The 16,108-nt window shown below is 46.1% G+C and overlaps 1 protein-coding gene across 1 annotated transcript; it reads right to left on the bottom strand.

Moving 5' to 3' along the window:
- Positions 1 to 1,178: 1,178 nt before the first annotated feature.
- On the bottom strand, positions 1,179 to 7,880 carry ADGRG5 (adhesion G protein-coupled receptor G5). Its single transcript, XM_066637930.1, has 6 exons — positions 7,811 to 7,880; positions 6,863 to 6,984; positions 6,168 to 6,436; positions 3,028 to 3,127; positions 1,979 to 2,259; positions 1,179 to 1,282 (listed from the first exon to the last, which is right to left on the bottom strand). Exons 1-6 carry the CDS (start codon positions 7,856 to 7,858, stop codon positions 1,179 to 1,181), a joined length of 924 nt encoding a protein of 307 aa, XP_066494027.1. The 5' UTR covers positions 7,859 to 7,880.
- Between the last annotated feature and the right edge of the window lie 8,228 nt (positions 7,881 to 16,108).

Raw genomic sequence — 16,108 nt, 5'->3', positions numbered from 1 at the left:
GTAAGGTGAGTGTTCCAGTTTGCACAACAAGATATCACACAAACCTGTGTGGGGGAAAAAGTATTTCCAATTCCAAGGTAGCCAAAGCAAATATTTAAGAAGCCTCTGGAGATTCTCAGGGCACCATGGTCAAATATTTTGTGCAGAAAGGAATCTCACGCATGCTCTAGATCAGCGTTTCTCAGACTATTGGTCGGGACATACTAGGTGGGTCATGAACCAGTTTCAGGTGGGTCACTTAGCACCTAGCTCAGCCGCCATTTAGATTACAGAGCTGAAAGTACAAGGCACAGAGCTGCTGGGCAGGGCAGGCTCCTGGTGGGAGAGAGGCATGGTGCTTTGCCCTGAATAGATGGGAAGATGGGACACTGGAAAGGGGGGAGGGCTATGTGGTTGGAGAAAGACCCAAGTCTGCATTCTGCTTTGATTTTCAAACTCGAATGTTTGAATTCTGAGCTATGCAATGGTGCCTTTGGCTGATTGCGGCTTAGGTTTGACGCCTAAATTGATTATATCATTTCTGGACATGACATCACTTCCAGGCTAATTACATCACTTTTGGTGGGTTCTAACAGATTGTCATTCTAAAAAGTGGGTTCTGGTGCTTAAAAGATTGAGAACCACTGCTCTAGCTGTTCATTCTGGTGGTAAGTTTTCACTGAGATGACACTATAGGGGAGCAAGAATATGTATGCAGTATGCATATGTTTACAGATAAAGAGCGGCCACAAAATCCCTATGCATGCAATTGTGTGGATTTGGGATGGAAGCCATTTAAGCCTGCATAGAGACTTTGTGACCACACTGTACAGTGGTATCCTTCGACTCAGACCTGCTTCCCCAGCTTAGACCCATTCACCATTGTGAAGCAGAGAACAGAGTACAACATAATAACCTGTCACTGTATTAACTCAACAGGAAATGAAGTGGCTTGTCATGACCCATTTCCTGAAGCAGGTAGAATTTGGTTCATATCGTTGCACCTTCTTTTCTTAGGATGGCAAGATGTGCTCACCTCCAGAGCTGATCAGGGTTTGGCAGTGCCACACTGAGTCCTGGCATTTGTAGGCTGCATGGGTTAGAAAATGCAAGCTGATTTCCTTGAATTTGAACCTCAAGGCTTGCCTCCCAATGAATCCTTTTCATGACTGACTGGTGCCCAATGATGGCGTCCCATCTCATGCAATGCAGCTGTCATTGAGATCTACGGGAGAAGCTCCATCTTGAGGTACTTCCTGGGAATGGCACCTTAAGGCACAGTACCAGACGCAGATGAAGACACCTGTGAGCAAAGAGACAATAAGCTCCTTGTGAATGGCAAGCTCAGAAGCTACTAAGAGCCAGCAAGTATGATGCAGCTGCAAAAGTCTAATGCAATACAGAGCTGCATTAATAGAGTTATAGCATCCAGATCACAAGAAAGAATAGTTTGACTCCATTCTGCACTAGTCAGACTTCACTTGGAATATGACATCAAGTTCTGGACACTGCATTTTAGGAGGACATTGATAAGCTGGCAAGGGCAACTAAGATGATCAGGAGTCTGGAAACCAAGTCCTATGAAGAACAGTTAAAAGAGCTTGGTATGTTTGACCTGGAGAGGAGAAAACTGAGAGATGATACCCATCTTCAAATATCTGAAGGGCTATCTCATAGAAGAGGGAGAGGAGTGACTCTGTGGTTCTGAGAGCAGGACTAGAACTAATGCACTGAAACTACAGGGAAGTAGATTTAGGCAAGGCATGAGAATTTCATCACTGTAAGAGCTATTCAGCAGTGGAACAGTCTGCCTTCTGCAGTACTGGGCTGTCCCTTATTGGAAGTTTTCAAGCAGAGGTTGGATGGCCACCTGTTAGGGATGCTGTAGCACTTGCCTGTACTGGGCAGGGGGTTGGACTAGATGACTTTTGGGGTCCCTTCCAATTCTAACACTCCATGAATCTGTGTTGGCTGACCACAACATGCAAAGCTCACAAACCTTGAAGGGAGTTGAGGATAGTGAACAGGAAGATCTGGGAAATGGTGAGCACCCCAAACGAGATGAGAGCTGGAGCCCAAGCTGCACCCAAGAGGCACGTCAGCCCGAGAACTGTCACTGTGTCCTTACAAGAAGTCCTTTCCTGCTCCTGAGGATTGGCTCGGAGCTTCCTCAGTCTCTGTACCACCATGATCAAGACGGTCATGTTGAAGAGGATGATCCCGCCAAAGTAGACCAGGTTGAGTGTATGTACAATGTGGTAGCAGGATGTGATCCAGCACCTGGAGAATTAGGAAAGGGATAAAACGCAAGACTGCTTATGTTATGATACCCCTATACAAATCTATGATGCCACCATATCTGGAATACTACAACTAGAGCTCTGGTAACCACAACTCAAAAAAGGATATTGTAGAGCTGGAAAAGGGTGAAGAAGAGGACAACTCTCATGAATGAGGATCTAGAGTGTCTTCCTGATAAGGAGAGGCTACGGTGTTTGGGACTTATACAATGATGCATGGTTTGCAGACAGAGAAGATTTTTCCTTCTCTCCTTTCACAATACTAGAACCAGGGGGTCATCCCAAGAGATAGGCTGGCAGGAGATTTAGGATACAGAAAAGGAGGTGGTACTTCAGACAATGCATAGTTTCTCCGGAATTCCTTGCCACAAAATGGCAACTAGTTTAAATGACTTTAAAACAGAATTGGACCATCTCCTGGTGGACAAGTCTATCAATAGCTGCTGGTTATGATGGCTGTGCATTACCTTCAGGTTCAGTGGAGGTCTTCCTCTGAATACCAGTTACAGGGGCGCAATGGCCAGAGAGGGCATCTCTGGCTTATTGACTTCCCAGAGGCTGCTGTGAGTCACTGTAGGAAACTGGATGATGGGTGGGCCCTTAACCTGACCCTGCACCGCTTTTCTTGTGTCCTTATGGCTGAGAGGGGATTTGGACCCTCCTCAGTCCTAACTCTAGCCACTATCCCAGACTATCTCCCAATCAATGAAGGCCACGCAAACAAGACTATAGTTTATCTGGCACTCACATGGTACTGTTCCTGTAAGCAGAGGAGCCAGGAACAACAAGCATGCCATAAACTTCTCTCTTGATCAGTAGGGTGATCATCACAGCTACACCAGGAAGCCCTATGGAGTTTTGAAAAAGCGCACAAAGAAGACAAAAGCAAGATCTCAGAAGCATCGTACGCTGCACAGAAATTGCTTCTGGGTGTTTGGATGCACTGATTCAGTGCACTAAGTATTCCCAAGTCACATGCACAGCCCACCCAGATCCTGCACCTAGTCTCCCCACCACATGAGTCTGCTGGTCTAGTAAGCTGTTTCAGGGCCCAATGCTATCCAACTTTCCAGCACTGATGCAGCTGTGTCAACAGGGTGTCTGTTGCATCCTGCTCTGGGGGATAGTCATGGAGCATCCTCAATGTAATGGAATGTCTGTTCCCTTACCTTAGGGCTGCATTGCAGCTGTATCGGTGCTGGAAAGTTGGATAGGATTGGACCCTTAGAGAGGTCATCTTGCAGGTTCTGCCTCCTTCTGATATGGGTGATCCCTGTGGTAGAATTCCCCATGGAATTTCCCTCTCTGTTCAGAGAGATTTTGGTCTAATATGAGGAAGATATTTTTAACAGTAAGAACCAATGACCAAAGGTAGTGGTGGGTTCTCTCTTGCTGAAGGTCTTCAAGCAGAGGCTTGAGAGGTACCTTTTGGAGATGCTCTAGGATTTTCCTTCTTAAAGCAGGGGATTGGAATAGATAACCTTAGCTAGCCATGGAGCTAGTCATGGAGCCCACCAGAAGACAGGTGACTCTGGATTTAATATTGTGCGGTACTCAGGACCTGGTTAGAGATGTCAATGTTACTGAGCTGTTGGGGAATAGTGATCATGCTACGATCCATTTCGACATGTACATTGGGGGAAGAATACCGGGCAAATCTCTCTCAAAAACCCTTGACTTCAGAAGAGCAGACATCCCTCACATGAGAAGGCTGGTTAGAAGGAGGTTGAAAGGGAAGGTAAAAAGAGTCCAATCTCTCCAGAGTGCATGGAGGTTGCTCAAATCAACAGTAATAGAGGCCCAGTGGAAGTGTATACCGCAAAGGAAGAAGGGCCGGACTAAGTCCAGCAGGGTGCCCGCATGGCTAACCAGCCAAGTTAGAGAGGCTGTAAAGGGCAAGGAAGCTTCCTTCCATAAAAAGTCTTGCCCTAATGAGGAGAATAAAAAGCAACAAACTGTGGCAAAAGAAATGTAAGAAGGTGATACGCGAGGCCAAGAGAGACTATGAGGAACACATGGCCAGCAGCATTAAGGGGAATAATAAAAGTTTCTTCAAATATGTTAGAAGCAGGAAACCCGCCAGAGAAGCGGTTGGCCCTCTGGATGGTGAGGGAGGGAAAGGGGAGATAAAAGGAGACTTAGAGATGGCAGAGAAATTGAATGAGTTCTTTGCATCTGTCTTCACAGCAGAAGACCTCGGGCAAATACCGCTGCCCAAACGGCCCCTTCTGACAAAGGAATTAAGTCAGATAGAGGTTGAAAGAGAAGATGTATCAGACCTAATTGATAAATTAAAGATCAGTAAGTCACCGGGCCCTGATGGCATCCACCCAAGAGTTATTAAGGAATTGAAGAATGAAGTTGCTGATCTCTTGACTAAAATATGCAACTTGTCCCTCAAAACGGCCACAGTGCCAGAGGACTGGAGGATAGCAAATGTCACACCGATCATAAAATGACCTGGAGATAGGATTGAGCAGTGAGGTGGCTAAGTTTGCAGAAGACACCAAACTTTTCCAAGTGGTGAAGACCAGAAGTGATTGTGAGGAGCTCCAGAAGGAGCTCTCCAGACTGGCAGAATGGGCAACAAAATGGCAGATGCGTTTCAATGTACGTAAGTGTAAAGTCATGCATATTGAGGCAAAAAATCAAAACTTCACAAATAGGCTAATGGGTTCTGAGCTATCTGTGACAGACAGATCAGGAGAGAGATCTTGGGGTGGTGGTGGACAAGTCGATGAAAGTGTCAACCCAATGTGTGGTAGCAGTAAAGAAGGCCAATTCTATGGTTGGGACCATTAGAAAAGGTATTGAGAACAAAACTGCTAGTATTATAATGCCGTTGTACAAATCAATGGTAAGGCCACACCTTGAGTATTGTGTCCAGTTCTGGTCACCACATCTCAAAAAGGACATAGTGGAAATGGAAAAGGTGCAAAAGAGAGCAACTAAGATGATTACTGGGCTGGGGCACCTTCCTTATGAGGAAAGGCTACGGCGTTTGGTCCTCTTCAGCCTAGAAAAGAGATGCCTGAGGGGGGACATGATTGAGACATACAAAATTATGCATGGGAAGGATAAAGTGGATAGAGAGATGCTCTTTACACTCTCACATAACACCAGAACCAGGGGATATCACGCAAATTGAGTGTTGGGAGGGTTAGGACAGACAAAAGAAAGTATTTCTTTACTCAGTGTGTGGTTGGTCTGTGGAACTCCTTGCCATAGTATGTGGTGACGGCATCTGGCCTGGATGCCTTTAAAAGGGAATTGGACAAGTTTCTGGAGGAAAAATCCATTATGGGTTACAAGCCATGGTGTGTATGTATGTGCAACCTCCTGATTTTAGAAATGGGCTATGTCAGATGCAAGGGAGGGGACCAGGATGCAGGACTCTTGTTATCTGGTGTGCTCCCTGGGGCATTGGTGGGCCGCTGTGAGATACAGGAAGCTGGACTAGATGGGCCTATGGCCTGATCCAGTGGGGCTGTCCTTATGTTCTTAACCTTGAAGTCCCCTTCTATGACTATGGCTCTTACTTACTAACTCCTTAGGGCATGACTTCCTTTCTGCCCAAAGTATGACCCTGTTTTAGAACTGAAACCAGGCGTTCTCATACCCAAAACAAGAATTTTGCCTTAGCTGAATCAGCACATTTGGCCTGCTCCGATAGCTGGAGCTAGATTCTAGATGAAATCCAGTTAACAAAATCATCTCTCTTTTTGTTGCATGGATATTCTGGGGGAGCCTGTTTTTATAGTTTCACTCAAATGGCAAGAAGGCAAAGGCACCGAACAGGAGGGCTGTTTTTTTGTGACGTGGTTCCTTGTCAGTGTGTGAGTCGAATTCCGACAACCTTTATTGGCATCATAATGTGTGAGTCCTTACCCCAGCCAACAGAGCACAGTTTGAGGAGGTAGCGGCTTATGTACAAGCGGTAGACTCTGATGATGAGCATGTAGAGATGGAAGCCCTCAATGGCCATCCAGGTCAAGGAACAGAGCAGGGAGTAGTGGAGAAAGATGGCAGCAGCACTACACAGCCCTGGTGAGTTGACTGAAGCCTGGGGTTCACTGGCCAGGAATGAAATGTTGAGAAATAAGAGAGCCCCTAGGAGGTTCATGTGAATCTTTGTTGTTGAGTCATGAAGCTTTTTCCTGCAACAGATGATAAACGCAACATACATTTCAGTACGGGGGCATTTGGCTGCACCAAAATGAGAGACAAATGGGGCGATAGCTGCATGAAAGAGATGTTCGTTTTCATTCATTACTCCATTAGTTTTCCTTCTTGAAAACAGCCATTTCTGAGCCTGATGCGCCAAATGTTGAATCACTTCTGGGGATAGTGGGAAAGAATGGCTACTTCAATATCCAGAGCACCATGGGAGAAGCACGTGGTCCAGATTTTGGCAATGTCTGAAATGCACGCAACATGTGTTTGATTGGGCAAGAGTGGGACAAAAGTAGTTAGTTGCATACACCACGGGAAGCAAATTCTCTCTGAGATCACTTTCACCTCTTTTAAAAAATAACTGTCTTGTCTTCAGTTCAGAAAGGTGACTGAAAGTGCCTTGTGATTACCTGGAGAAGATGTATAAGACAATGGTGATGAGAGATGCCGAAGCTGAGAGGCTACAGCCTATGATAGTGAGATAGGTCAATGGAGCCAACAAAGCTTCCTCCATAACAGTTGGGGAGTTTTGCTGGAAGAGATGAAAAGGAAGGTGATGCAAAGACAAAAGAAGAGATTAAAAATGTAAGATGAGCCCTCTTGGACCAGGCCCTGGGAACACCTAATCCAGCATCCTATTTCCCACAATGGCCAATGAGATGCCTATGAGAAATCCCCAAGTGGACAAATAGCTTTTTCTCTACTTATTGTTTTCTCCCTTGTAACTGGCAGGCTGCTTCTAAACCTGGAGGTTTCACACAGCCATTGGCAGATACAGGGCTGACCCATCCATGAGGTTGACTGAAGCAGTTGCCTCAGGCAGTGTGTTGGTTGGAGGGCACCCTTCTCTTTCCACCTACTTGCCTCCACTGCTTATCCTTCTTTCACTCCCTGGATTGGAAAAGGAAGTGCAGGATGTAGAGGAAATGTAAAGGGGAGGGGAGTGCTAAATGAAGACACTGGGGAATTGGAGGAGCAGAGGCTGGCACTTCATCCGGTAATGGGGGCAGCATTTGAACTTCTCATGGAGGGGATGGGGTGTCCTGGGAAATAAGGTTTGGAACCAGAATTTGGTGAGGAGGTTGGGATAGGGTGGAAGAAACGTTTGGTGCTGGGAGGTCAACATTGGGGCATGTGGCATTGGAATATGTGGGGGAGCTTTGGCTTAATACGGGGGGGGGGGTTGGAAACTTGGTGTTAAAGGGAGAGAAATAAATGGGAAAAATTGGGGGGGAGCAAGAAATTAAGGGAGCCATGGGTCAAAAGTTTGGGAACTACTGGATCAATCCTACAACACAAACTTCGACCCAAAAGAAAACCAGTCAATCTTGTAATCAAGAAAGTAGCCATGGTCTTACCAAGAGGATGGCAAAATAGGTAAGGTGGTTGCACTGGCATCGAACCATCCCTTCTTGGCGGATAGTATTACAGCCTTTGTGGCTCCAGTTCCCCCGGCCATCAGCTTCTGCCAAACAGTAGAAAACACAGCCCTCTTCAGAATGCAGCAGAAACCCATGATGTCTGTAAGAACTGCAAAATTCGAAGAACCGGGGCCGGCCCATCCATGAGGCCAACTGAAACAGTTGCCACGGGCAGCAGATTGGTGGGAGGGCACCCATCTCTGCCCACCTTCTTGCCACCACTGCTCCTCCTCTTCCTTCCATTCTCTGAATTAGAAAGTGAGGAAGGGGACAGAGAGGACATGTGGATTGGAGTTTTGAGCTGGAGCACTGGAGAGTGGGAGGAGCAGAGGCTGGCACATCTTCAGGTAATGAGGGTGGCATTTTTTGCAGGGTCAGGCCTGGTTAGTACTTGGATGGGAGACCGCTTGGGAACACCGGACGCTGTAGGCTTATACCATAGTCTTTGGAGACTGAAGGTTGCCAACCATTTTTGCATGATGTCTCAGGTGTCTGGAGGCCTTGGTGGCCCACCCTGCCAAGAAGTGTGTGCATTCAGAATGCCCACGGTCATGACAGTGCTTTTAAAATTCTTTGATGCTTTCCTTCCCATTTGCTATTCCCTTCCATTTCTTGCTATGTTAATGTCAAATTACACATTACCTGAAGCACATGATGGGAGTGCTTTTATCCAGCAAATTGCCATGGGATCAGAACCCCCCCCCCCCCCGCAATTTATCAGGGCCATGGTGTTGGTGGTGGAACAGTTAGCCCTCTGGTCTTGCTGTGTGTCCCAGCCCAGACACACACACACCCCACACTGCAGCTGCTCTTTGCCAAAGAAAGATCAAGACCATGGCAAGGGATGAGGTTTAACCCCCCCCCCCCCACAAGCCACAACCTTTATCTATAGACTAGAGGGACAGATCCTGTTGGTATTTGCTAAATGAAAAGCAAGCAATCCAGCACCAATAGTGCTTTTTAAAGTGACTTCCAGGTTGCTTAGATTATAGGGCATTTGTTTGTTTTACTTTGTACAGTGTCTAATGATAAAGGAAGCTTGCAATCCATGCACGTGCAGTTGCCGGGACTTCTTCTTAGCTGACAATTACCTGGTCCTTCCTGCCAGAAGACACAGGTTACACTGGAGTTGCCCTAGAAAGGAAGAAAGAACAAACCAGGCTATGTAAGTAGTCTGTGGAACTCCTTGCCACAGGGTATGGTGATGGCATCTGGCCTAGATGCTTTGAAAAGGAGATTGGACAGATTTCTGGAGGAAAAATCCATCACAGGTTACAAAACGTGATGGGTATGTGCAGCCTCCTGGTTTTAGAAGGAGGCTATCTCTGAATGTCAGATGCAAGGGAGGGCAGCAGGATGAGGTCTCTTGTTATCTTGTATGCTCCCAGAAGCAGCTGGCAGGGCCAATGTGAGATACAGGAAACTGGACTAGATGGGCCTTTGGCCTGATCCAGTGGGGCTCTTCTTATGTTCTTGTGTTGAAACAAGCTGGGTGCAGAGTCCTTCTTTCCTCTGGCAGAATTCCATGGAATTCCTCCATGCAAGTACACAGTGAAAAGCGTGCAGCAAGTGGCCAGTGTGTGAGATGAATATTGATGCACCCACACCTCAGTGTCCACAAGGTCTTCCCTGCTGGTATAGTTTCCCCGCTCTGTTTGTTGTTCTTTGCTGGAATTGCATGCCTATGGACACACCTCAGATGTGGGTGCACTTAACCACACCTTTGCTTTCAGCATAGTGGCCATCTCAATGACTTCCTCCTGCAAGGGTGTATGTACCACTGTTTGGCTGAGAGCCCCAAAAGGAAGAAGCTGTATGGTGGCTGTCCCCCTGCAGCAAAGCTTTCTCCCCACAGAAAGCCTCTTGCCCCTCCAAAAGCAAAAGGCACCCAGTGAAGGACTTATGGGGGTATTTCCATATGGGTAAAATGCAAATGGAGGTATATGTCAATTGACTGACTGATCTGCTGCACAGATGCCTTTTGTACACAGTGGGGTGAATTTGGTCTCAGACCTACTCTCTCATCAAGGCTTCAGCCCACCTGCTGTTTTCAAAGAAGTTTTGCTTCATTCTCCCAGCACCTCTCATGCAGTGGGGGCCGAGGTTCATTGGAAGATTGGTGCGCCAGGATCACTACTCACCAGCGTGTAGTTGTGGAAAAAACGAACCTCTATTGGTTCACTGAGGTTAGTCACTCTGGTGTTCCCGAGGGTAGCCCCTATGATGTCATCATTTAGCAGGGAGCTATTCTTTCCATCCTGCAAGGCAAGGAGCAAAGAGGTTTGGCTGCAATTTGCAAGGAAGGTACATCTGTGGATCTGAGGTCCACGTTCCTCTAAGTGCAAAACCAGGATCAGGACCAGACCTGTGCCCAGTCTTCTCTCAGGGGAGCAGCCCTATAAGGGCTTCTCCAGGGCTTGTGACCACAGGATGCAGAAAGATAACCACAGTTTGCCCTTCTAGTCCCTCCAATTAAAGAGGACCACACACACACACACCGACAGAGGCCAAATGAGTAAGCAGAAGCATGTGAGATGGGAATCTTCACACTACAGTGGGTGTCCACACAATTCTTCTCCCTCACCTTTACATACCCAGCCTCTGCCTCCATCACCCCATTAACTAATGGTTTTGTTCAATCTCCCAAGAGTCACTTACCTGGAAGAGGCAAGATCTTTTCAGATAAACACAGAGCAGTCGCATCTCCTTACGTGCGCCCTTAACTCTCTGCAGTAGTGTGGATGGAAAATGCATCGAATGCCGGGTTCGTCCCTTCATCGGAAACTTGTGCTGTTGCTGTGCAAAATGACACAAGGAGGCACGCAGTGCAAAGTATTGGGTTAGGATATCAAAAATTAGAGGTATGCAAAGAAAAAAAATCATTTTCATTTTTATTTTCATTCCTGGGTAAGTGTGGATAGGATTGCAGCCCAGGATTGTTAAAAATTTTCCTGCTTGATGATGTCACTTCTGGTCATGACATCATTTCCAGTGGGCCCTGACAGATTCTCATTCTAAAAAGTGGGTCCTGGTGCTAAATGTGTGATAACCACAGCTCTACAAGAACAAAAATCATGATGGTATTGGGTTGTGTGCAGACATCCACACAAACCAGGACCCATTGTATTCAGCCTCAGTCTGGCTTCCTTGTATCTTCACAACCCATTTGATAGACATAGTGGCCATCAGAATTGACTGAATTATTTTGTCTTACTCACTGACTGAATTGTCTTGACTTACTCACCTGCCCCATGTTTCAATCAGACTGAGGTCACAATCCTAACCAGGTCTACTCAGAAGTAAGTCCTATTTTGTTCAATGGGGCTTACTCTCAGGAAAGTGTGGTTAGGATTGCAGCCTGACTTTATCATTTTTTAAGTTATGTGTGTACATTCATTCAGTTAAATGTATGTGTGCCTGCCTCCCCCAATTAAAAAAAAAAACCCCAACAGAATTGCTTTTGAAAATGGTTAAAACTTATGTAGGGAAGGAAAGCAGAGGGTGACTTCACTGGTTCCCCAGCACTGTGTGTACTTGCTAGAGCAAGCAGGAGGACTGGGCTTCACCTAACTTTGTTCCAAGGAAAGACTTTGCATGTAAACAAATATGTGGCCAGTGCAGGCTGATTACTAAAATTATGTACATTTGGATGAACTCTTCATGCAGGGATCAAACACCTAGGACGGTGGCAGATTGTGATGTGAGGAAGAGGTACTGACCATTAACTTCTCACTGTTGATGTTCAGCCCTTTGAATTCCGTGGGATTTATCCTGAATATTAATGCTTGAATATCGCTATGCACAACAGTGAGATTCTTGTTTGGAAAATTGATGTCCAGCATGATCTTCTCCAGATTTTGTAATGAGATATTCCTGAGAGAGAGAGAGAGAGAGAGAGAGAGAGAGAGATTTTTACATACTAGCAGAGTTGCCAACCTGGAGTTGCCAATCCAATCTTACAGGACATTTCCAATTCAATTCAACCTTTACCTTAGAGAAAGGGCATCTCACTTCAAAGCACAGTGTCCCCAGAACGCTTCTTCTTAAATTTCCCCACTCACTCCTCTAAGAGAATGTAGCAGGAGGGGGGGGGGCCACCTCCATTACAAAACTAGTTTTTTTAAGTGTCACTTCTGCCCAATGTTGCATATATGCAATAGGGATCAAATGCGTACGCCTATCTGAACCCACATATCTGTTTATGCAATACATTTATATCCTGCCTTTGATGATATTGTCCTCATAAGGTAGTGTTCAGGGTTGGAAAATACAAAACTATCACCACAAATAGTAATTAAAATCAAACAAATGTCCACATCCATTGAGCAGAGCAGCACGGTCCTCTCCACAAAACCTAACCGAGCCCCAAATCAGTGGTTAAAAACTTTGCAAAATAAAAGGCAAAGCAGAAACCGCAAGAGCTGGGGAAATCTGCACAAGTTTCACCCACAAAACAACCCATGAAAGGAGAAGAGGAGCTGTGGCAAAGAAAGGCTTTACCAGCAGCCAGTCTAGGACTCAGTCTTGCCCTCAAAACTCACGGATATCGAGAACTATGTGGGTTTTGCAACCACGTGTTCCAAACCCCATGCGGAAGAATCTGAACACAGGGATTGGGGGGTGGGGGCGATGAGTGGCAGAGGGATACTTGGATGCTCCGTGGCACAAAACCCACAGGATAAGAAAGCCCACATAGGTCTGGCCTCCTAGCACGTGCTTATTCTGTGAACAAAGGCCATTGCCACATGTGTGCCTCTGTAGCCCAAACACAAATACATTCAATAGGAACTCACCTTCTTGGCTCCTTCTGACCACAGCGGTGTCGTGTCACACTGTCCATGGCTTCTTCCATTGCAGCCTGACTTGGGTTTTTAATGGAACTTGGGGCAGGCGCTAATGGGAATGGGAAATAGGAAAGAGGGGGCAAAACAACAGCTTTAAACAGGGGATCTCATCTCCTTTTGCTGTAAACCAACCCACTGGCACCTGCACTGCGGCACTGATTCCCAACCATCTCTCACTCATCTCCACCTTTTCTCTACCCAGATAGGAATGGTGACATCATCCCAAAGGAAGGCATAAGGGGTCACTGGGATTCCTCGATAACAACCTGCGCTGCAGTTGAAAGGTGAGGGGAGTCCGAGAAGCATTTATTATCCAGCATGCACCAACCTTGAGCCATGATTGACAGGACAAAGGGAGCTACTGGCAATGGCAATGAAAAAGGATGTCAGGTAGCAGGATCAGAGACTATTTATATCTGCCTGAGGTCCTGGAGAGCTGCTCTTGGTGATCAAGGTGATCACTCTGTGGCTATTTCCAGATCTGCACTTGCCAGGGCCAGCCAACTGAAGAGGTTGACTATGCTATCCAATTTCCCAGTGCAGGTGCAGCTGTGCCAATGGGGCGTGCACTGCTTCCAGTGGTGGGAAGGCAGTCACAGAGGCCTCCTCGAGATAAAGGAATGTTTGTTTCATTACCTTGGGGCTGCATTGTGGTTGCACTGGTGCTGGAAAGTTGGATAGGATTGGGTCCTTAGGCAGCAGATTGGACAGGTAGTGCCCACCTCCATCCATCCACCTGCCTCCATTGTTCCTCCTCTTCCTGTGTGTTGCCAATCTGTGTGAAGTGTGAAGGAGTGTATTGGGCAGAAGCATCTCCTCCAAACTTCCTTTTCCACTTCAGTCCCTTCTTCCTTTTCCAGTCCCAGAAGTGGGAAGACAAGAGCCTGGCACTTGATGAGGTAAGGGGAGGGGGCAGAATTTGGCACACTATTTCAGGCTCTTGAAGGCTATGGTGTGCACCCGTTTTGAAATGCATGCCCAACCCCTTGCTGGCCCCAATGAGTATCATTCTCTACCTGGTGTCTGCTTAATAAAGACCACACACAGCCAAATCCAGAAGCCAAAGTGGAGCATTTCTGTATCCCTTGGAGTGGTAGTACAACTGTCCAAATTTCCAGTCAGGGAGGAGAACTGGAAACAGCAGACAAGGCAAAACAGAAAAGGTGGAGATGAAGTCAGGTCGGGTAATAATAAGAGGAACTAAAAGACAGCAATCAGCTTTCCCACATTGTAAAACAAAGGCCTTTGGGATGGAGCTAGTTTGTACCAGGCTCTGTTAACCCATTTCTGCCCAGCCCATAGGTGTACACATTTGGTCCCTATGCAATGTTGGTCAGAAATGATATACAGTACTTGGGCATTGTTCCCCCTCCCCAGGCCCCTGCACTGGCCACTTTCTGTCAGTGGCTGGTTCAGATTTCACAGGCCTACAAAACTGAGGGTCAGAAAAGCTTTTCCCAAACTTTATGGTGGTTTGATATGAATTTGGGATGCCGATTCCAAAAATGGCATCCGTTTTGCCCTACCACGTCTAGTTTTGGAGATATAGTATAGCCTCGTTCTGAATGGTTCAAGCAGTTTCCTCATGAGGAAGCCATGGTGTAGGCTTCCTCGTGAGGAAGCTGCTTGAACCATTCACTAAGGAAGCTATGCCGTATCTCCAAAACTAGATGTGATAGGGCAAAACAGATGCCATTTTTGGAATCAGCACCCCAAATATACCCAGGAATTGGTGTAACATTTATGGAAGCAAAATGTGTGTTGGCCTGTGTTTCTATGGGGGAAAAAAATCCCCTGAACCAAATGCAACTCAGGTTGCAGCAAAAGTAACCCTTTAAGTTAATCCCTCAAAACCCAGCCCGCTAAAGCCAGTGCTCAATCGCACATAGAAGCCTTGGGCTCCACTGGCTTGCAAACAGGCACATTTTTACTCAGTTGATCATTTATTTTACAGTGCAATCTTATGCATGTCTACTCAGAAGTCAGACAGTTGAGTTCAGAGGGACTTACTTCCTGGTGTGTATAGGATCACAGCCTCACAGCCCAATCCTATGCATGTTTAGGATGCATGTTTACTCAGAGTCAAAAGTAAGTCCCATTGTAGTTAATGGAGTATACACCCAGGAAAGGGTGCTTAGGATTGCAGCCTCAGCCACTTTCATGCCTTGTTAAGAGTGCCCAAAGTGGCTTACCAATAAAAATGTGTGACAATAGAATTACATAAAATCAACATATGAAACAAATTAGCAATAAAACTAATTTGCAAGATGCAACAGTGATAAAACATGATGCAACATGGTACAACAATGATAAAAACCAGAGTGCAGTATTAAAAGCAGGACAAACACAGAAGAGATAGTAGATAAGTTAAAGATAAGTAGATAAGTTAAAACTTAACCAAAATAAAAATGTTTTTGTCAACCGGCAGGACACAGCCAGTTAGGTCTCCCTACAGAGGGACTTACACAGCCTGGTACCAGCAGCAGTGGAGAAGGCTGTCTCCCGAGTGCCAACCAGACCCGGACTGGGTTTTGATCTGTCTCTTACACAAAGACACACACACAATCTTAACAGGTGGGTAGATTCATACAGAAGAAAACAGTCTTTCGGGTATCGTGATCCTAAGTTGTTTACACCTTTCAAAGTCCAAAGCAGCATTTTGAATGACCCAGGAGCATACTGGTAACTGATGCAAATGTTTCGGAAACAGTCGTACGTGGCCTGAAAAGCCTGCTCCCACTAGCGACTGGGCTGCTGTGGTTTGTACCAGCTGAAGCTTTCAAGCAGTCTTCCCAGGGCCCATGTAGAGATACATTCCAACTGCCCCTATGTCTTTCTGGCACTGGAGTCATCATTGATGTTGAAGTGCTGGTGCTCATCAAAGCACCCCACACTGCACTGCCTCCATGGCCACGCCCCTCTAAGAACACACAACAAAAACATCAGCTTTCAATGTTTTCATTCAACTGTTTTCTTTTCCTGCCATTTACTCCTACTTTGAAACTTCATTTAAAGATCCAGCTCATCCCACCACAACCTCTCGGAGGAGGTTGCAATGGTTTGAAAACAAATGTTTAAACATTTTTTAAAAAATGAAAAAAAATAACTCAGATAAATATAAAAGGCATATTTAAGTGCTAGGATAGGATCATAGCCTTAAGATGTTGTCTTATAGACATGTACCTGGGAGTAAGTCTGATGAAATTCACCGAGGTTTACTTCTGAGCAGACATAAGAACATAAGAACAGCCCCACCGGATCAGCCACTGGATCACCCACTGGAACAGCCCCACTGGATATGCATAGGATTATGTAGCATGAGGCAAGTACCAGCTCTTGGGCAACCTTTTGGAAAGTTGATGAATGACATGAACACACTCTCCTAGGCAAA

This window comes from Tiliqua scincoides, chromosome 9 (genome assembly GCF_035046505.1).
Source record: "Tiliqua scincoides isolate rTilSci1 chromosome 9, rTilSci1.hap2, whole genome shotgun sequence".
Lineage (NCBI taxonomy): Eukaryota > Metazoa > Chordata > Lepidosauria > Squamata > Scincidae > Tiliqua > Tiliqua scincoides.
Note: the sequence above shows the minus strand (reverse complement) of the source record. Positions and strands in the feature narration are given on the sequence as shown.

Bases quoted from the DNA above. Each gene is read 5' to 3' on its own strand.
- ADGRG5 (XM_066637930.1), bottom strand. From the start codon at position 7,858: ATGGTTCGATGCCAGTGCAACCACCTTACCTATTTTGCCATCCTCTTG. The intron at 3,128-6,167 runs GTAAGGACTCAC...AAAACTCCATAG, and splicing joins ACTGTGCTCTGTTGGCTGGG to GGCTTCCTGGTGTAGCTGTG. The intron at 1,283-1,978 runs GTTTGTGAGCTT...CTTTGCTCACAG, and splicing joins TATCCTCAACTCCCTTCAAG to GTGTCTTCATCTGCGTCTGG.